General features: G+C 42.5%; 1 protein-coding gene across 1 annotated transcript in view; it reads left to right on the plus strand.

Moving 5' to 3' along the window:
• Positions 1-19,442, plus strand: part of HS6ST1 (heparan sulfate 6-O-sulfotransferase 1) — a 274,064-nt gene extending 254,622 nt beyond the window's left edge. Inside the window, exon 2 of the mRNA XM_032764760.2 lies at positions 18,516-19,442. Coding sequence (XP_032620651.1) covers positions 18,516-19,224 — 709 coding nt within the window. The 3' untranslated portion in view covers positions 19,225-19,442. The remainder of the gene's footprint in view (positions 1-18,515) is intronic.
• Positions 19,443-21,848: the final 2,406 nt, after the last annotated feature.

Genomic DNA, 21,848 nt, shown 5'->3' on the forward strand with positions numbered 1-21,848 from the left:
GTGATCATCTATTAAATTCTATTGGGCCTGAGTTTTATTTATACTCAGGTCCCTTTGCACCATTCTGGCAGTGCAAAAGGACCTTGACACGGATTTAAATGTAACATACTCCCATTTTAACCTTTATGCTGGCAGAGTTGTTTAAAGGGGCCTTTGTCTTAACACGATTTGAAAGCTTGTTAGACCTGATTCTGGGTGATTTCTATAGAACTTTATTGTGGAGTAATATTAAACAGTAGTCGGTATTTCCTGGTTTTGTAGATTTCTTCATGCAGCTGAAATGGATGAGATCTGGGCAAAGCCTATAGTCTTAATATGAAAGATTGTGAGGTTTCAGATGTGACGCAAGAGAGTTCAGTTTGGCCAGCCTGGAAATCAAATGTAAATTCACAAAGAAGTGAACAAATTCATTTCCATGCATCCCTTCAAAAACGTACGTTCTAGCATTTAGTGCTTCATATTGCTTTCTGGGAGACCCATATTCAGGTAAAAGATTTCATCTCCCAGGTTTCTTTTGGGCGTGTGGTACTCTACAGCAATCCCTGTGACTGATTTAGGGCTGGATTGTGATTAACACTAATGTGTCTGCACAGGGGAGTCAGTTCCTCCAACACACACACACATATGCAGCGTCTCCTTACATCATGTCACAGGTGCAGGAGGAAGAGCAGTGGTGAGGAGTGGGCAGAGCCAAGGCGCCACCTCTCCAAAATGTGCTGCCAAGTGGAGCTGAGACAGAATGAGGGGTCAATAGTCTACGATAAAAGCCTGTAGCAAAGTATTTTACCCTTCAACTCCAGGAGCAATGGGGAACAGGGGAAGAATTGTGACGCCTTCATTCACAGTCCCTCCCTGGGTTTCCTCTCAGAGCACCACAACTTCACTCCATCCCACACTCAAAGCTTTAAGCCTCAATCTAGTCCTCCTGGAGCAGCACTGACAATCTTAGAAGAAAATCCCATGCGATCTTCACATGGAAAAATGGTGGCAGCAATGCAGGGTGTTCACAGATGGGCAAGGGAAGCAGGGATCCTTCCTGGGTGCAGAGAATTCTTCAACAATGAAACAAGATGAGAATCCAAACCCAGCACAGCTTCTTTGAGAAGTCCTGTGGAGGCACACAAATCCAGTGCGAATTGGATTGTTGATTGCCTCAGGGGAGCCGAGGAAGAAACTTCCTAAGGGCTAGTATCCTGTAAGTGCTCATTGCAAGGTTTCTCTCACCTTCGTTTGAAGCATTGAGTTTTGGCCCCTCGTGGTGTTCAGATGTTGCTTGTAATTATTAGAAGTGGGAGCACTGGCTGTTGGGAGTCTGAAAGGACAGGAAACGGGAAGGAGGCAGGAGTTGTTGAGGAGGCAGAGTGAGAGTTTCAGAGGGTGCAGCAGCAGCTTGGTGAAGAGGTTTCCACTTTAAAAATAAAGTCCTGTTGAAGTTTGTTAGTACCTTGCCTGGTTGATACAACATCCCTGTCAGGTGCTGGGATGGATGGATCACTTACCTGATTTGGAATGGTTATTTCGATCTTCCTAGAATTGTGTAGCTAATGAATTTAGCGGTCATGTTAGATAGTAGTGATTCGCCCACTGAAATTATTGTTTTTGTTACCTAATTAGTTACCGTGATAGTTTCTGCTGGCCTGCTTGAAATGGGCTGTGGCTACCCAAGTTGGCAGACAGAAATAATGCTATTTCCTGTAAAGTAATTATCTCATGTGCTCCATATTTTTTTTTAAGTAATTAAAACCTTAATTTTCCCATTCAAATCATGCTGTGGTGTTTTCAGGCTAAAGCAAAAGAAGTTGAAACCAGGAATTGACCACCTGTTTCCACACCAGCAATTTGTGAAAAATTAAGTACGATGCCCATAAAGTCTCCAGTTGTGTTTTCAGAAAGCAAAGGGTATTAGTTGCTCTAATAGAATAATGAATAGTGTGGCTGCAGTCAATCCACAGTCCCTCCTGTGTGCCTAGCAATCCCATTTACAGTTTTAAGAACAAATTGTGAACCACATTTTCACCATCTCTGTAAATGTTGTGCATCATACGGAGTGCTGTCCTGATGTAGGATCAGGTGTTGTACAGTGCATGTCCACTGATGGATCATTTATATAAGGTCTGGAAGTGGTGAGGAGGGGAGTGTTCCTTTATCCTAGGAAATAGTTAGTACCTTTTAGACAGAAATTGCCCATTTTCCTACTCCTGCTACTGTAAGGAAAAATATTTTCTTACTATTAAAGATTTGGACAGGGGCACACCATAGCTGTCTTTAAGACAGGGTATTGTTACGGTAACATAGAGATGTTTTATTGTGCTGAAGACAGATTTTTTCCCCCAACTAATCCTGGTGCCTGCAGCTGCTGTCTAGCTATCACTCCCTAAAAGGCAGGGAAGGAACTTCTGAACATCTGTAACAGCTACATTAAATGGTGTGGTTTATTGTAGAATTATGGATGATGATGGCTGGATTACTCAATTGTAAATCAGTCAACGGCACGCTGACAATATCCTAAACCATGAAAGTGAAAGAGACACAGACAGTGATTTGCTGCACCAACTGGTGACCTCTACATTCCCAGTCATTTTTATTTATCATTATTTTGAAACAATTTCAACCCTACATAAAAATGAATTTAAAAAAAGTTGATGTAAAGATCAAGTTTTGTTGCCGTGAATAGTGACCCTGTGATGTTCTGGGTTGCAATTCAGACCAGTGAATGGTTATGTCACTGCCTGCCTTGTAACCTAGGGTGCCTCACAAAGCTTTGGTGTTGTAGCTCACAACCTGGGCCTTCCAGCATGCAGGTCACACCCTGAATGTCTATGTGCTAGACAGCCCTGGGTCCGCAGCTCTGACCCCAACAGCCTGCCCACAGCTCCACTCTGGCTTCCACTTGCAGGGTACTCCAACACCCCCGTTCCCGAATTTCCCCAAAACGGCATGTTCTGCACTGTCCTATCTTCTCCTGGATAGCTCAGAGAAATAATATAGTTAGTTTGTTCTTCTAAAGCAAGCATGGGAAAATTTTTGGCTTGAGGGCCAAATTGGGGTTGCAAAACTGTATAGAGGGCCGGGTAGGGAAGTCTGTGCCTCCCCAAACAGCTTGGCCCCTGCCGCCTAGCTGCCTCCTCCCACTTCCTGTTCCCTAGCTGTCCCCTCCCACTTCCTGCCTCCTGACTGACCCCCTCAGAACTCCCAGCTCATCCAACCCCCTGTGCTCCCTGTCCCCTGACTGCCCCGACCCCTATCCACACCCCCACCCCCTGACCAGGCCCCCAGGACTTCCACACCTATCCAACCCGCCCTGTTCCCTGTCCCCTGACCGCCCCCCCGAGAACCTCTGCCCCATCCAACTGCCCCTTGCTCCCTGTTCCCTAAGTGCCCCCCCGCGACTCCCTGCCCTTTATCCACCACCACCACTCCCCATGCCGCTCAGAGCGGCAGAAGCTCGCAGCCCTGCCACCCGGCCGGAGCCAGCTGCACTACCCACGCCATGGCATTGCTGCAGGGCGATGGGACAGCAAGGGAGGGGCCGGGGACTAGTCTCCCCCAACGGGAGCTCAGGGGCCAGGCAAGATAGTCCTGCAGGCTGGATGTGGCCTGCAGGCCGTAGTTTGCCCACCTCTGCTCTAAAGACGCAGAACACATCACAGTTTATTAACGGAGAATAAACAGACCTTCCCTTTAAACTTAGCACTGTGTTGGTTTGTGGTAAAAAGGAAATAAATATATTAACGGGACATACGTTAAGTGATGCTAAGGAAAAGGAACAAAGTTAAAAAGGGTTACACTCAAAAGTCTAAAACTTAATCTAGCAAGATCCAGGCTTGTTCAAGATACTGTCTCTCGCCAGTCATTTTTCTTCCCAGCCATGGCTGACTCCCTCATTCAGGACCTTCATGAACGCACCAGGTGCTGGCTTCCCTTTCTTCTTAGATGAAAGGTCTTTTCCTAAACCTTACGTAGGTTTTTTACGTATATTCCGTTCCAGAGACTTCAGCCACCCACTCCATTGAAAGGATCACACAGCCATCGGTGGTTTTAAACCACTGGTACCCAGGATTTTGCACACCTAACAATCAATCCAGTTCCAGTTCCAAGGTTGTAGCTGCAGAGACAGGATTTAGTTCAAGTTGTACAGCTGATTCTTTTGATCTGGTGTTTAAGTGCTTTCCCATGCAATTAGAGAAACAGTATTAGACAGTGGCAGCTCAAAGTGATCTTAAAAGTAAAAGTGATTGATTAGTGGCTCTGCTTCCTTTGGGATTATCTGGTGTCTGTTTGTCGGCATCAGCTGCTCCTGAGCTGGCAAGCACTAATGAATTCAGAAGAAGGTGCTCTGATCCTCTCCCTAGGCCACACCATCATTGTGTGCAAGAAAAGTGAACAACATTGCAGGCACCTCACTCTGCACTGATTTAGACAAGGGATCTGTCTGAGGGAAGGAAGGACCAGGTGTCTTGTTTGTTGTTAACATGTGCCTTTAATTTGCACCATTTGGGATGTTAGTTCAACTGTAACTTACATTGCTGATCTGGGGTTGTTCTGTCTCACTAGCAGTCCAATGCTGCTTGCAGGTGTTGTGCAGCTGAGCTCTTTGGGTTTGGATTCTCCTAGTAGATTCCACTGTATGCGTTCTCTGAATGGGTTGCACTGCTCATTGTGGTCTCTGTATTGACAATACATTGGTTTTGTGTGACCCTGGCTGGCTGGGAGTTGTAATCCATTGAGGGTGATGGATGTTTGATGCTTTTCATTCTTATTTTTTCAAAACTGTGTCAGCATTTTGATTCTGTTTCTTGAGTTTTCTCCAGCACTGTCACCTGGGAGAATGGGATTTGGTTTTGAAGCACCTTGCATTTTTCATCCTACTTAGAGCTCTTTCTTATATGATAGTAACTTCCTTGATTGTCCCTGTCCCCCCCTGAGATTAAGAGCCCAATTCATCTTTAACTGAAATCAATAGACTTAGAGGGGAGTTGAAACAGTCCCCAAACAACTCTAAGAAGAAGCAAAAATTTGAGGCATTTGCATTGAAGCCCCTGATACAAAAACTGTACCTCTTCAAGTTCTGACAGGCAGACTGCTGAACAATTATCCTAAGTGGTAGCTCTGCATTGCCTCATCTTTCAGCCTATCTTACTACCCCCTTTACTCTTTCTCTGTCCCTCCCAAATATTTCCTCATGGTTTATCCATAACACTTCATGCAGAAACTTTTCTTACCCATTGCACTGTTGCTCTAGAAACGTTCCTTGAGCGTGTCTGCCTGTGATCCATGAGTCACTCGGAGAGAAGGGCTAACTTGCAGTTTAAAGGAGAATGGAATTTCCAGTGTAGCAGCTTTGTTTGTCACTGATCTAGACAAGGTACCTTTGCATATTTCATGGCTTCTGCTTCCTCTTCATTTTTGCATTATTTCAGCTTGCTGCTAATGTGCCTTCCCTTTGGCAGACTCTAGAATGTGCATCCTTCTCATAGACTCACAGGCCAGAAGGGACCATTGTGATCGTCTGTCATCTAGTCTGGCCTGCTGTGTAACACAAGCCATAGAACTTTCCCAAAATAATTGCTAGAGTAGATGTTTTACAAAAACATCCAATTTTTATTTTAAAATTGCCAAATCAACCACAACCCTTGGTAAATTGTTCCAATGGTTAATTACTCTCACTGTTAAAAATGTACATCTTATATCCAGTCTGAATTTGTCTAGCTTCAGCTTCCAGCCATTGGATTGTGTTATATATTTCCCTGCTATATTAAATAGCCTGTTATTAAATATTTGTTCCCCAAATAGATGGTTACAGACTGCGATCAAGTTTCACCCCTTAACATTATTTTTTTTAAACTAAACAGACTGAGCTCCTTGAATCTGTCACTATAAGCTGAGTTTTCTGACCCTTTAAGCATTCTCATGGCTCGTCTCTGAACCCTCTCCAATTTTTTCAACATCCTTTTTGAATTGTGGACTCCAGAATTGGATGCAGTATTCCAGAAATGGTCGCACCAGTACCAAATACAGAGACAAAATAAACTCTTCTACTCCTAACTGAGATTCCCCTGTGTCACACTGGGAGCTCATGTTCAGCCAACAGTCCTCCATGACCCCCAAATCTTTTTCAGTCACTGCTTCCCAGGATAGATTCCCCCATTGTATAAGTGTGGCCTATGTTCTTTGTTCCTAGATGTCTACCTTTACATTTAGCCATATTAAAACACACATTGTTTGCTTGCACACAAAGTGAAATACATTGCTCTGTATCAGTGACCTGTCCTCTTCATTATTTACCACTCCCCCAATTTTTGTGTAATCTGCACACTTTATCTATGATGATTTTGTTTTAGTCCAGGTCATTAAAATAATGTTAAATAGCATGGGGCCAAGAACAGATCCATGTTGGAGTCCACTCGAAACACATCTGTTCAGTGATGATTTCCCATTGTGACAAAGTTCCTCCTCTACCTTTGTGGGTCCTGCGCTTATTGGTGGATTTGCTCGCCTCAGAGATCTTCCCCTCTGGTGGAACCCACAGCCCGGGTCAAATCCCCCTGTGTCTGATAATGCTTGTACTCCTCAGTCCTCCAGCAGCACACCCTCTCACTCTCAGCTCTTTGCGCCTCTTGCTCCCAGCACCTCACACGCACACCACAAACTGAAGTAAGCTCCTTTTTAAACCCAAGTGCCCTGATTATCCTGGCCTAATTGATTCTAGCAGCATCTTGATTGGCTGCAGGTGTTCTAATCAGCCTGTCTGCCTTAATTGTTTCCAGAAAGCTCCTGATTGTTCTGGAACCTTCCCTGTTACCTTACCCAGGGAAAGGGGACCTACTTAACCTGGGGCTAATATATCTGCCCTCTATCAGTCTCCTGTAGCCATCTGGCCTGACCCTGTCACACCGTCTACAGTTACATTTTGAGATCTATCATTTAGCCAGATTTTAATCCATTTAAAGTTTCCTATGCTTATTTTATATCTTTCTAGTTTTTTAATCAAAATGTGGTGTGGTGCCAAATCAAAAGCTATACAGAAGTCTTTAGTATATTAAGTCTTAAGTGATATTACTTTTATCACCCAAACTTGTAATCTCCTCAAAAATATTTCAAGTTAATTTGAGAATTTTATTAATTTTATTTTCAATAAACCCACACTGAATGACATTAATTGTATTACTCTACTGTAATTCTTTATTAAATGAGTCCTGTATCAGTTCTGCCATTTTCTTGCCAGCAATCAATGTCAAACTGATAGGCCTATAATTACCCAGGTCATCCCGTTTATCCTCTTTAAATATTAGCACAATGTTAGCTTTCTCCAATCTTTGGAAATTCCCAGTGTTCCAAGATTTCTTGAAAATCTATATTAATGGTCTGTCCAGATCCTCAGCCAACTCGTTTAAAAAACTCTTAGATGTAAGTTATCTGGACCTGCTGATTTAAAAGTTTCCAACTCTAGTAGTTGCTGATTATTATCCTTCTTTGATACTAGTGGAATGGAAAGAGTGTTGTTGTTATATGAAGAGACTACATCATCTGTAAGATACCCACAATGCAGTGCTGATATGTAGGATCACCTATGGATTCTTACCCATTGACTTCAGAACCCTATACAATCTTAGAGTGATGTCTTGTGTCTTGGCTCCAGAAAGACAGCAGACCATCCTATTGTCCACTTGTTCCTTGCAGAATGTTCTTTCTAGTTTTCTGAATATTGAATCCCCAGTAAGGATCATCTGTCTTCCCTGGATGGTAGGAACACTCTTTGTGGGCAAGCTTGCTTTTCTTACAAGTTTGGCCAAGCTGCCATCCATGCCTGTACACCTCTCCATTCCCTTGAACTAGCTGGATCTTGAGTGGTATCTTCCACAGTTTCCGCATTGAGGACCTGGTGACATTTGGAAATTTATAGATGTCAAGAATTCATCCTCTTCTCTCTGATGGCCGCAGCCTGCCCATCCTTATGTATCTTCAGCTATGAAGAATGCCACTGTGACCTCTTCTTTCTGGTAGTTACAAACTGCCAGGCCTCCTTTCTGATTTCTCTCTCTGACTCCTTGGCGGACAGTTCTTTTCTTTCTTGAGTGACGGATATTGGTGTTTTCTGAATCAGGCAGTCTGGGAGCTTCTCTGATTCTCAGTAATGTCTCTACCTAGCCCTCCAATCCAAGAATCTTTTCCTCCAGCACAGCCACCAACTTGCACTTTAGTCCAGAAAATTCCACTTGGTCTCAGGCAGGAAAGGAAACATGGCACATCTGTTGCAGGCACTGTTCCATCTCAGGTCATCTTAAAATCACATGTAGAGCTGAATTTATAAGGAAAGCCTCTCATACGTCCTCCAAAACTCTTGTTTCTGTTCTTCTGTTTGCAGCTCTTCTTTCTGAAATGTGCCAGTATTAAATGCAAAAGACTGTTTCAGCACGCAGAGGATTAATTTTATTTGTCCAACATGTATTTATATGTTTAAATATATCTAGATCTGGCTTGACAGCCCTGGAAGCTGGAGCCCTGAAATTGTTGTTCTTTAGAACAGATATAGCATGGTTGACAGTGCAGATTTCCCTGCAGTACCCTTCCAGTGTGACTCTGTCCTGATGGAGACGAGTCCACAGTTTTGAGGACTTCAATAACTCAGTCATGGGTTAGGGGTTGTTATAAAAGTGAATGGGTAGGGTTCTGTGGCCTGCTTTGTGCAGGAGGTCAGACTAGATGATCATATTGGTCCCTTCTGACCTATGAGTCTATGAGTAGTTCAGCCCTTCTGCAGGGACTGCAGCTTGTGATGGCATTTTCTGTATATGGACACTTGCCTCCTAGGCACTAGAAATGAGATCCTCAACAGATTCCATATACAGGAGGCCACTGTACAGATGGTAACTACTTTCATCCACTGCCAATCCAGTGTGAATTCAAATCGCTGTCACAGAGGTTGAAAAGCTCTGTGGCTCATTACCAGTCATTCAAGCCATACAGTGTTCTTCAGGGGTTGATTTATTTTTTAATTAAGTCTAATATAGAAAAAATAAATATACACAAACCTGGTAAACCCCTGGTCATTCTGGTTTAGAACTAGCAGTGCTGTAATTTGTTTGTAAACATGTTAATACTGTCACTTTTTATAGTGCTAAAATGGACAGAAATGAAAGCCTCTGTTTATACAGCCACTTGACTGAAGGCAGTGAAAATATTTCTTCAGAGAATGTAAACATTTTCCACCCTGAAATTTCCCATCGTATGATAGGGAGGGTATAGTATAAGCTGAAGAATGCAAAGAATGGAAAAAGAATTCCCACAATCTGTCCTGTGCCAAAATAGATGAGATTTTTCTGGAGATGAAACTTTCTCTTGCAATCTGTCAACATTCAGATGTTCTATTGATCAGCTAGTTTACTATAGTCATTCAGAGATCACATCAAACTTCTTGAGACCTCCGAAATGTAATAAAAAGAATGCAGTTGGGTATTTGATTTTTAACTTGCCATCATCTTTGGTGCCTAGCTTGTGTAGAAGACACCATTTCCTAAGTGCGTGAGCAGTGAAGGGTTATGATAATAAAGGACGGCACTTGCTCAGAAACATTACAGGCTTTTAGCGGGTTCTGAAGCTCCAGAGGATTTTGAAATGCCCTCTCCCCCCCCACCCCCTTTTGTGTGTATGTGCGCGTGCACTTGTATTTTGCCAATTCTGATCACATCTGTCACTTTGACCAATGAACTTGCAATTCAGTCCTAAGGTTCATAACAACTTGTGTGTTTTTTAAATGAACTCCTTTTAGATAAATCATGCAAAAGGAACTCCTTTGCATTCATAGCAACTGAATTCACATTTTCAAAATCTTTGGTTTTTTTTTAACCACCTATCCATGTCCGTTTGGTGTAGATAAATTAATTGAATTGTACTAACTGAGTTATAAAATAGTCATACAATGCTAGGATAGTGAGAACATCAAATATCTAGATAGATAGATATTAGTATACTCTTAGGGCTACACTTGCAACTTCAAAGCGCTGCCGCGGCAGCGCTTCGAAGTGCAAGTGTGGTCCCAGCACTGCACGTACTCCACATCCTCTGCGGGTGTAGCTTGCAGCGCTGGGAGCTGCACTCCTAGCACTGCGGCACTGTTTACACTGAGGCTTTACAGCTTTGTATCTTGCAGCGTTCAGGAGGGTGTTTTTTTTCACACCCCTGAGCGCAAAAGTTGCAGCGCTGTAAAGCGCCAGTGTAGCCGTGGCCTTAGCAAATCTAAACTAGAGATGTATGTAGGACAGAATATTACCTACACGAGCTCGTTAATACTGCATGGTACTGAAATCCTAGGTAAAGCTGTATCCTTACATCATATATAGTGAAATTACTTTTCAAGCTTCCATTCCTGATATCTTAGGAGGAATTAATATTCAGCCATTCCTGTATTCAGGATGCTCCAACTAGAGTAACATTCTGCCAGTGTTGTCAGATGTTCTGCCTTTTGAAGGAGTCTCACTTTTCCCCCACAATCCTGAAGGGTGCAGTGCCTCCTGGACATCAAGACTGGCTAGATATGTTCTCCATCCCCTCCAGTAGAAGCCCGCGTTCCAGCCACCTGTTTCCTACACTGCAATTCTTCAGCCCTTGTGAGTGCTGCAGAACAGGAAGGAGGAAGTGTAGAATTGGGCACCCTCAGTTTAATCTGAGAGAGAAGTAGAGACTGTTGGCCTGCAGTACCATCAGGCTCCCCAACACACACACACTTAATACTGCAGAGGGTGAGGTAAGGACAGGGCTGTATGCGGGAATTTAAATTTGACTGCTTTTGGGGGGGGCACATTAGAGCAGCTTCCAGGGGCTGGAGCAGCTGCTGGGGCTGGGGCCAGGGCTGGACAAGAAATACATATTTTTATATTAGTATTGCGGGGCCAAGTGTCTCTGCTTGTCCCTCCTTGTGCACGCCCCTGGATAGGGACCTATCGAGGGAAAGCACGTGAACGACAGGTGTGAGGAGGAGGAAGAGAGAGCAAAGTGGGGACAGACGCATGAGCAAAGGCAGAATTCCAGGCTTTCTTTATTATACATGTTAGATGAGCAAAAAGAGGCACAACCCAATGTTTTTTTCCTTTGCAGATCAGCTTGCAATAAGGTTCACTCACTCTGAGAAGTTATGATAATATAACAACTGTGTATGCAGATACAAGGAATGTATCATGCTCAGATGCACATTTTTCCTACTGCCAGATTCAAAATGCAACATTTGATTATTCCAAGTTACTGCGACCCTCTCCCTCACTTTGGTTGGAACTGAATATTTATGGCAGTTGGCCCTCTCTAGATCTGTACAAAGTCACATGGAGGTTTCTGTTGGTTTGGTTTGTGTTGAGTTCTCGCCATAGCCATTACAGTCTTCTTTGAACCACCCTGACCTATTTTAAACTGCGACCAGGTGCCTGTGTATACTTTCTGATGCGGACATCACAGGAGAAGTTGATTTGGAGCAATTTGTGTGGGTTCATGGGTGGCTGAGACGGATGAAAAAATGCTTTTTACAAAATATATTTTCTTTCTTCCCTCTTTCCTTCCTTTTTTTTTTTTTTAAAAAACCACTAAATTGTGGCTGCTTTTTTGCCTTCTTCCGTGTGCTCTCAGTATCTGCTATCCTTTCTGCAATGTTTGCGAGGAGGAAGCCTTGTGGTTAACACACACACACATTGTGCCATCTCTTTGACATTCCAAAGTGACTTCTCATGTTACAATGAAGGGCTGTGTCAGTAAGGGCCATGATGCATTGATCATACCTCAGACTTTGTGAAATAAACAGGAAAAAACAGCTGAAGGCGTATGCTCTTCCTTTTGTGGTTTCTGTGGTTAGGCAGAGATAAATTCTCATGCAGCCCAGTGTTAAATATTTCTGGTTATTACAGAGTCATAGGCAACTGAAACATCTGTGGTATTAAATAACAGAGTTTAATTTGTTGTAAAATAAGGAAATACAAGCCATGGATACTCACTGTAATAAGCAACTACAGCTGTTTAAAAATCCCAAACATCAGACCCAACTAATATAAGATCCATTTCTGCCCTAAAACCCAGTGCTATTGTATATCAGCCTTTACTGTCTGTTAAGATAATGCTGTTACACTTGCTGCTCTAGTTAAAGTTGGGTCAGCTCTTCCATTTTTAACTCTGTTCCTTCACTCAGTTTTTACATGTCCATAGCAATTAAAATGTGTGCCAAGTGGTGGCATCTATGCAAGGTCACAGCCCCAGGATCCAGATATACGTATACTCTGCCAGCTGTACAGCCAATCCGTTTTCAGGAACTACAGCGCTCAACCTGTTTCTTTCTAGATGAGCACAAATCCAGACAAGGGATCTGATGCAACTGTCTATGCTAAATCTGTTCTGTGGCTAAATAAAAGCTCTATCTCCAGGGCTGGCAGATCTGGCCCTTTCACAGACTCTAAAATTCACTTTTTAAAACATTTATAAAAAATCAGCTTGTTTTAAAATTCTGTTTAGCCATTACACTGGGGAAAAAAAAGTCCCTGTAACAGAATCCTTCCATCGTGCCTCTCTGTTAGCAAGTTAATTTCTCATTGAGGCAGGTCTGGCTCATTAGACTCTGCTCTGAATGGACCAGAGGTGAGAGAAGTTTTATGGAAGGAGCAGCTATGATCTGGGCTAGACAGGTCCTAGGGAAAGGAGTTTTTGGAGCAGCCAAGCCAAGGCTGGAGTTTGTGATTCTCTTTGAGTCACCCCTTTTGATGGTAAAACCCAGATCCAGAAGGAGGTGATTTTTCAATTCTTTACGGATGGGAAGTTAGTTTGAAACTAGGGGGTTGGAGTCTACATGCTTTATGTCACCATTTTGTATTTATAAAACTATGAAATGTCTCTAATTTTAAAAAGCATACTTGTGAACCTGATTTTACTCAGGTGATTATTCCATAATAGTCCAATTGTTATTCTGACAGGAATTTTTTTTAATTACTATATTTTGCCCATTCTAGCTTCCCCAAAACTGAAATGTTCCTAAGAACATTAGATCAGGTGCACCCATAAGCACCAAATCAATGGACCTGTATATCGTCTGGATTAGTGTACAGTATGTAATGGGATACTAGCAAGCATCATTGAGTCAGTGACCTGTAAGCTCAGAAGAGTGGACATGACAGTACTGAATAGGTTACATCACAAAGAATTCTACCTTTTTAAAAATTAAGGTCCCAAGAGTGCAGGCCAACAAGCAAAAGAAATCCAGCTATGCAAAATGAATGCAGGTATCGCAGCATGTATTGGCTTGATATGTAGATATTGTGGTCTACTGAAAAAATAAAGCTATAAATATGTATTTACATGAGATGAGAGCAGAGTATTGGCCTTAATACTGAATATCCTGGCTTTGGTTGATGTGTCACAATTTTTATTTAAACATAGGAGGGGTTGTTTGTTTCTGTTTGTTTGTTTTTTTCTTTTTGACTCTGACTTTAAAAGGGCTCGAGGAGGTTATTGTGTGTGAAATGCAGGAAGTTTAAATGAACACCATATGAGAGGAAATAGACTGAGGAAAATTAGACCTACTTGCTACCAAAGGAAGTGATCATTATACGTATATTAAATTACAATCTCTACCAGAGAGAGTATGTTGTTATGTAAGAGGTCTGATTGTAGAAGAAAAATAGAAATTGAACAATGTGGAGCTGGAGAGAGCCCTGAAATAGATGGGTAGGGATTCCATTTCATGATATTAAATAAATTGTAAAGCACTCAGGAACTCTCATTGAATCGAGTGCTTTAATTGGCTAAACAGAAAGCGATCTCCAGTTAAATGCTTTCCACAACAAGAGACGGTTCCATTATGGCTCTAGGGGGAGGAGCAGAATACAACTTAAATCGTTATTTTTTAAAAGTTACCTCTAGTATCACTTCATAGTAAATGTATAAAGCACTTAGATATTCAACTCCGTTTAAATTGCTTGCTACCTCATTCCTGGCTCAGGGATCACCAGAGAACCATCACGCAGTTCAGTAACCTCATTGCCTGAACTGCTCATTCTGTTTTCAAGAGAGGCAACCTTGGCAAACGAAAAGTAATACTTACACAGTAATTCCCTTAATTGTCTCCTTGAGGTGAGAATTTAAATGGTTGCTGTATGGAGAGTTTTTTTTTCTTTTTTTTTTTTTTTTTTTATAAACCAACACTTCTTTTTGTAGGATAAACAGCAGTGCAAACAAATTTGTTCTGTAAGCCCCAAGCCCGTCTCCTTTTCGTTTGACAGATGGGAGGCAGGCTCACATAGGTCGTTTACAGCAAGAACTGACAAACATTATGGATTGAGGAACCACCATAAAAGTCTTTTAACTAAAGTGAGGATACATACAACACACGGGCTTCTCTTACGTAGCTGCCTTCTCCCCCGCCACATGTTCCACACTGTACTAGCATTTCATTTAAACCAAGCAAAGCATTCTCAGTTTTATAAGCCGGCAGGCTCCCTGTTCAGTTCAGTTAGTTCATCAAGAACACAGGGGGGCTGGAGCCTGTTTTGCTTGGCTTTAAGGGAGAAATTGTAGCCCTAAGGCATGTTGCCCTGACAGATTGAGGTTATATGGCTGAAGTAGACCCCTGCAGCTTCCTTTACCTCCCCCTTCTCTGGCAGGCAAGATGAAGCACTTATGAGTGGAAGCAGCTAGGCCTGGTGTTTACCTGGCTGAGGGCCACCAAAGGAAACAAGAAGGGCTTGCAGTAGTTTTGTGGGTTTAGCACAAGACCATTTTCCTGTGAGGACTCTTGAATGTTAAGTGAGAAACAGCAGAAAAAAATAATAGTGCCCTTTTCAGCTAGATGGGGGAAGTGGTTAATCTCAACAGCAAAGAGGGGATTGTACTGAAGAAGGTCAACATAAATGCTTCACTGAAATAAGATTAGAAACTTCCAGCACGTTTTAATGACCAGCCGTGGGAAGCAGGAGGTCTGTATCAAAGGGGGCAGGAATAAATTTAAATAAAATGAATAGAGAGAACAAATGTCATACACAAAAGCTATTACTCAGTCACTGAAAGTCGTGTTGGCTGGTAGATAGCAAGAGCGAGGCAAGAAAGTGTTGTTTATAAGACAAAGGTGTTCACTTCCCATTAATGGCACAAGAGGTTTCTTGACAAGATTGGCCCAAGGAACTATTTAACTCTTATTTCTGCTGTAGTAGCACGTCGAGGCCCCATCCAAGATCAGGGCCCCTTTGTGCTAGGAGGCTGCACATCCCCGTGGTCAAAGACAGTCCTAGCCCACAAGATAAATAGACAAGAGGGACAAAGGAAGCATTGTTCCCACTTTGCAGATGGCGAACTGAGGCACAGAGAGACTCACGTGCCTGAGGGCAGATAGGAAGCCTGCAGCAGAGCCAAGAGTTGAACCCAGGTTTTCTGAGCTATGTTTATATTTCAATACCTTGTTTCCAGAGTAGCTGAGCACCTACAACTCCCATTGAAGCCAATGGGAAAGGCAGACCTTCAGCCCTTGTGCAAGGCAAGCACCTTATTGAGGTGATATGATGTTGATGTAGGTGCCTTAATATTGGCACTCATATTTGAAAATATTGGTCTTTCCTTATAATTCTCTTTGTCTCTCTGTACCTTTTGCGTGGCTTTTTTTCAAGCTCCCTTTGGTGGCCTCACCGCTTCTAAGACTTTGTCCTCAGCTCAGCATAGTTTCTGAATCTATCACCAAATACCTAGTCCTGCTGCTGGTATTCCAGTCCCCAAATGTGCATCCTCCTTCCTCACCAGCAGATCAGTTTCTGTCTTTTGAGGAGAAGTGGTTGCTACTTCAGTCTTCTGCTGTGCTGGAAAGTGAGCCCTCCACATCTTCCAGTGCCCACCATATCCATGATGCCACCCATTGCTGGAATCTTAGCGAGAGACCACACATCGTAAAATATTTGCTAGTACTCCCCCTCCATTAATATAGCTTTTGCAGTCATCCTGGGGAGAAGGGGATATTGCTTTTTAATCCTTTCATTTCTGTGCCCTACTGCAGCTTTTGCACGATACCAGGATGTAGCATAGTAATGCTGAAGTGCTAGTTTTCTCGGTTTTGATGGAATGTTGGCATTTCAAGACATTATATGGGGCAGCATCTGGAATGTTAAGTTTTTCTTCGTATACTAGGTACATTTTATCTCTGCAGTTAAGTTGGCCAGTAGATGGTCTTGTGGTTAAGACACTGGACAGTGGCTCAAGATATTCAGATTTAGTTCCTAGCTCTTCCATAGACTTCCTGTGTGACCTTGCCCAAGTCACTTAATCTCTCTGGACCACACTTCTCCATATGTAAAATGGGCATACTAATGCTTCCTTTTTCCCCACTCTTGCTTACTTAGATTATAAGCTTTCATGGCAGGGACTATCTCTTCCTATGTCTTTGTATGGTACCTAGCACAATGAGACCCAGAACTTGATTGAAGCTTCTAAGTGCTACCATTATCCGCATAAGATACAGTTTTATAATTACTTCATGAAAAATGCCCTTTGGATTCCATGGGAGTAAATTAAAAAAATAAATAAAAAGTCCACTACAGTTCACACGTCAAAAAATGTGAGCTGTGTTTAGCGTCAGGGTCTGTCACGTGAACATCTGGCATCCACTGGGGCTTTCCTGGGCTTTCCACTGTCATATTTTATCCCCATCTGTTAGAGGTTTCTTAGCACTGCTTATATAAACCATAGCTGCATCCCAGTCAGGGGAGATGAATCATTATTATGGGTTGCAGTGTAAAAGGAAGAGAAGGAACCTTTAGGGAGGTTCCTTCTCCCCGCTCCTCCCCCCTCCCACTCCCCCCACAAATGTTTCTCTATTAGACAATGCAATGCTTCTGGAGCAGGGTGAGACTGACAACCTCCCATGAACAGCAGACATTTCTTACCAGCTATGGTCACAAAAACAGAAAGTGAAAGAGTAATTGGGGCCTGATCCAACACCAACTGAAATTGATAGACTCTGACTCAGTGTTGTGGGCTTTAGATGGAGCTCTTAGAGAATTAATAGGAAAGTGTGAAGAATGTTTTCTTTCCCAATTAGATTTCCTGGGCAAGGTCTTTGATGCATTTTCTTTAATTTAAATTGCTTCATCTCATACAGCAATGTGCGTGACCATTAGAAAGCATAATATGGAGGGCATTGGGAAAGTATGAGTGTGCGCTAACTTTAGCCAAAACAGAATTTTTTACTTGGCATTTTTATTTTCTCTAAAAACAGGGCAGTGCCCTCATAACCTGCTCTCATGTCCGTCACATTTGTATCTATCTAGCCATCCTAGCAATGCAGCAAGCCGTAGCAGCATTCCACAGACACTTGTTTAGCAAGAAAAAAATTCTGCTCCTGTCCTCACACTACATCTGTCTTTAAGGACAAGATATAAAGTATCCCATGTCTCATGTTATTCCAGTAAAGCTCCTTGTGCTCCTACCTGGAGATGACATCACACAGTTGGATAAGGCGGGGGCACCTCAGTGGATCTAATAACCCGCCTACTTTAGCAGCTAGAAGCCTTTCACACCAAGAGTCTGATTCAGTGCCCACTGAATACAGTGAAAAAACTCCAGTGGGCCTTGCAGTCAGGCTCCAGTTAGAACTGGTAATTGGCTACCCTTATTATGAGAGATGAAGAACATTTGGGTAGCCACACACACCATGAACTGAGGCGGCAGTGACTCTTTGCACACCATACAGTATCAGACGTACAGTTTAAGGTGTGATTTGCATTTTAATACACTCCACTACACTCGGACCTTTGAAAATGTATTCTATATGTATGTTGTTCTTGACTGCCTTGCCTTTGTACCCATCCCATTTGCATATCAGAATTTTTCTCATGTTTCGTTTACATTTGTATGGATCAACTGAAATGGGAGCTATCGGGTGCTGGGGGTAGAATCTCACTCTCTCTGCTTATCGGTTTCTACAGAGAGTGATTTTTCTTCCTGATTTCTCATTTAAAAAAGAAAAAGTGTTGCTGCTCCATTTCTCAATGCAGACTTCTGCGTTTCATTTCAGCAGTGAGATAAACAAAGTGCTAGGTGGTCCACTCTATAGACTGGTGTGGCGATAGTGATTGGGTCAGTTTATAAATAAATCAGTTATTGGCCAGTGCTACAGACAGAGTGAGTCTTGGGTGACTTTGGAGGTGCGTGTTAGTGTGAAAGGCCAGTCAGACCCTAAAGCCAAAGTTGGTCTATGAGGCTGGTAGATCAGTTGAATCTTGATGATTTGTTCTGACATTGCAGTCCTTTGCTGGAATGTGATATCCCAGAGAGAGAGAGAGAGAGTTCTGACTTGGTGTGACTAAAATGGAAAAGACGAGTTATGAGAAAAACATAGTCCTGGTATCACTCAGATTGCTTAGCAGTACAGATTCTAGGAAGAAAAGAATCTGTGAGAGGTAAATTAAATGAATGCTGAGACACTGACTGTTGCTGTTCTGTGCCATAAATCCCAGCTTGCCACATAACAGTTTGTCACATGCTGAATATTTTTTTTCTTCTTCTTGTAGAAAATTTTACTACATCACGCTGCTGAGAGACCCTGTGTCCCGTTACCTCAGTGAATGGAGGCACGTCCAACGAGGAGCTACCTGGAAAACTTCCTTGCATATGTGTGATGGTCGGACACCAACCCCTGAAGAGTTGCCATCATGCTATGAAGGCACAGACTGGTCAGGGTGCACGCTGCAGGAGTTCATGGATTGCCCGTATAACTTGGCAAACAACCGCCAAGTGAGGATGTTGGCTGACTTGAGCTTGGTGGGCTGCTACAACATGTCTTTTATCCCTGAGAACAAGCGAGCACAGATCCTGCTAGAGAGTGCAAAGAAGAACCTTAGAGACATGGCCTTTTTTGGCTTGACAGAGTTCCAGAGGAAGACTCAATACCTGTTTGAGAGAACTTTTAATCTGAAATTCATCAGGCCCTTCATGCAGTACAACAGTACAAGGGCAGGCGGAGTGGAGGTGGATAACAACACCATAAGGAGGATTGAGGAGCTCAATGACTTGGACATGCAGCTCTATGACTATGCAAAGGACCTTTTCCAACAGCGCTACCAGTACAAGCGGCAGCTAGAGAGGATGGAGCAAAGGATAAAGAATCGGGAAGAGAGGCTTCTTCACCGGTCCAACGAGGCACTTCCCAAGGAAGAGACAGAAGAGCAAGGACGCTTGCCCACTGAGGACTACATGAGCCATATTATAGAGAAGTGGTAGCCTAGGCAGACTTTTATACTGAATAGGATTCTTGGGTTTCCTGTTAAAAGATCATGGAAGTAAAAATACAAAACCACCCACAACAGATCTTTTATTTAAAAGCAAGTCTGTAAAACAGAAGGTAGCATTCTTCTTTAAACAATGGGTCTTTTTACTGTTTCTTACAAGACCAGTGAAATTCTTAAAAAAATAAATAAATACCTAAAAAAAATAAAAAAGGTCAACATTATAACTCAGATTTAAAAATGCACAAATTCAACCACTCGCTTATGAGGCCAAATACAATGTAATGTTTCTTATCCTCCCAAATTCAGAAACAGACGGCAGAGGTAGGATCTTTTATTAATCTGTTTTTCCTCTGAGTATAAAGACAGATATACAAACACACACCTGTATATAGATAATTTTTTTAATCAAGGTTTCCCTTTGTTTCCCTTCTGTTTTGTGGGGGGAGGGTAATGGGTTATTTTTGTTATGCTAAAGTAAGGATAGTAGTGGCAAAGTTGATTGCATGCTAAGCTATTAGGGTATGATCTAGTCACGGGGGCAGCTGCTCAGGCTCAAATGGCAACCACTGTCAAGAAAATGGAGCAGAATAAAAATAAAAGAAGAAAGACAGTAGAGGATGAGAAACATTAAAGCAAATTGACTGTGGCCTAGAATATATACTTAGCACAATGGTTTTGATACATTGCACTGGTGTCGCACACGTACGCCACTTTACGATAGTAACAATAGTTAGTGAATTCATGCACAAACATCCCCAGCTTCTGCTTCACAAAGAAGTTCCAAAAGCCAAATAAAAGCCAACCAAATTCCATGTAGAGTCACACACGTACACACAGATGGAATCTTGGCACCCCTTCTCATGTGCAGTACAATCCTTAATCAATGTAACTTGTAGACAGCACATGAAAATCCTTTTCTGTACATAAAACAAGCCAAGCAGAGAGAGAGAATAGCATCACTCCCGCATGCACCTGAATCAGGTAGAGTTCCAGTAATACCCTGCAAGTACTCAGTTATCAATGGAGACATGTTTATTTTGCTGGAGTGTGTGTGTGAGAAATGAGATCTTAATTACAGAGAACATGCACTTACACATACCTAAATTTCAAAAATGCTATTTTCTTTAAAGAAAGTAAATTATATTCCCAATCCTGCTCCCACCAAAGTCAATAGCAAAACTTCCACTGATTCCCAAGGGAGCAGTCAGGGACTTTGATCCAGGGCAATAAGATTCCCTGCTACTGGTCTGAATTAATCTGGTGACAGTGTATGCTGAATTTGGCAGAATGGCCTTTTCCATGGATCTTGTTTTAAACAAGGTGCCCTCGTAAACCTGGGAAGAGAAATCAGGGGTAATGGTTTTCAGTCTCAGGCCCTCATCAGACCAGCAGCCTTCTTGTTTTGAAAGTCTGGTAACTTTCATTCCCCCATCTGGTGGCAATCTAACCAGCTTCTGCCTACTCAGATTGATTCAGAGAACAGTGGATTGTCACATTTCCCCCACACTCTGTTCAAATCCATCTATTTTTTGTCGTTGCTATTCGAAGCACTTCCGCGTTGGTCTGAAACATGGAAAAGAAGCAGGTTTTGTCTGCTCCATACATCACCCATTGTTACTTGGCCCCTAGGACCTGAACTGGCTATCGTTCAGAGTGAAGTATGAATCAAATGGGAGACACCTTGATTTTCAGAGGCTGTGTTAACTGCAGATCAAATATGACAGTGAAATCACAGGAGAGGCAGAGAGATGATATATTCAGCTGCAGCATGTCCTTTTTACAGAGTTGTCTTTCCCTTTACAGGAATGTACTGAAGTGTTGCTCGCTTTGTATTGTAATTTTCTCTCTGCCTTTGCATGCTGTTACCAACACTGTAGAATTCAAATGGAGTTTTGCAGGGGAGGTGGATGCCTGCTGCAGGAGCTGCCTGATTTCCACGACATAAACTGCAAGCAACACAGCTGGTTTTCGTAGGTGCTTTTCTCTAAAAGAGAGGAAAGATAACAGAGCATCTGGACAGAAAACCTGAGCAAAACTCGGGGTTAAAACATAACCCTGTTATGGCTCTGATCAAAAGCTCATTGAAGTCAGTGGGAGTCTTTCATTTGATTTCAGTGGGGTTTGGATCAGGCCCTCACAGCCTGGGCCAGCAGAGTACTTACACATCTTAACTTTAACCATAGTGAGACATGCTGAAGTGCTGCATTACATCAGGCCTATCAATCAACACCTGCTATTGTCGTTCTCTTTAAGGGTCTGTCAGTGTTTCCATTAAGAGCCGCTCCCAGTTTTCAGAGGTGTATAACATGGCTGTAAATATTTATTCCAGACTGAAATGTGGAAAGCAAAACCTCCCCCTCAAAGGAATTTGATCTGGGGGCAGAGGGTGTTACAAACCTCTAAATTCCAGAATTAGGAATAACCATGTTTGCTAGCTCCCAGCGCTCGTGTATGTTGCTGTAACTAAAGAAAACATTGATTTTTACAAAATGCAATTTTACAGGCTATTTATCCACAAAACTATACATGAGCTATAAAAAACAACTGTTTTATGTGCACACTATCAAACTTTACCCGAAGGCTTCTCACTGTGCATTCAGTGTTATGGATCCATAA

Source organism: Chelonoidis abingdonii, chromosome 8 (genome assembly GCF_003597395.2).
Source record: "Chelonoidis abingdonii isolate Lonesome George chromosome 8, CheloAbing_2.0, whole genome shotgun sequence".
NCBI lineage: Eukaryota > Metazoa > Chordata > Testudines > Testudinidae > Chelonoidis > Chelonoidis abingdonii.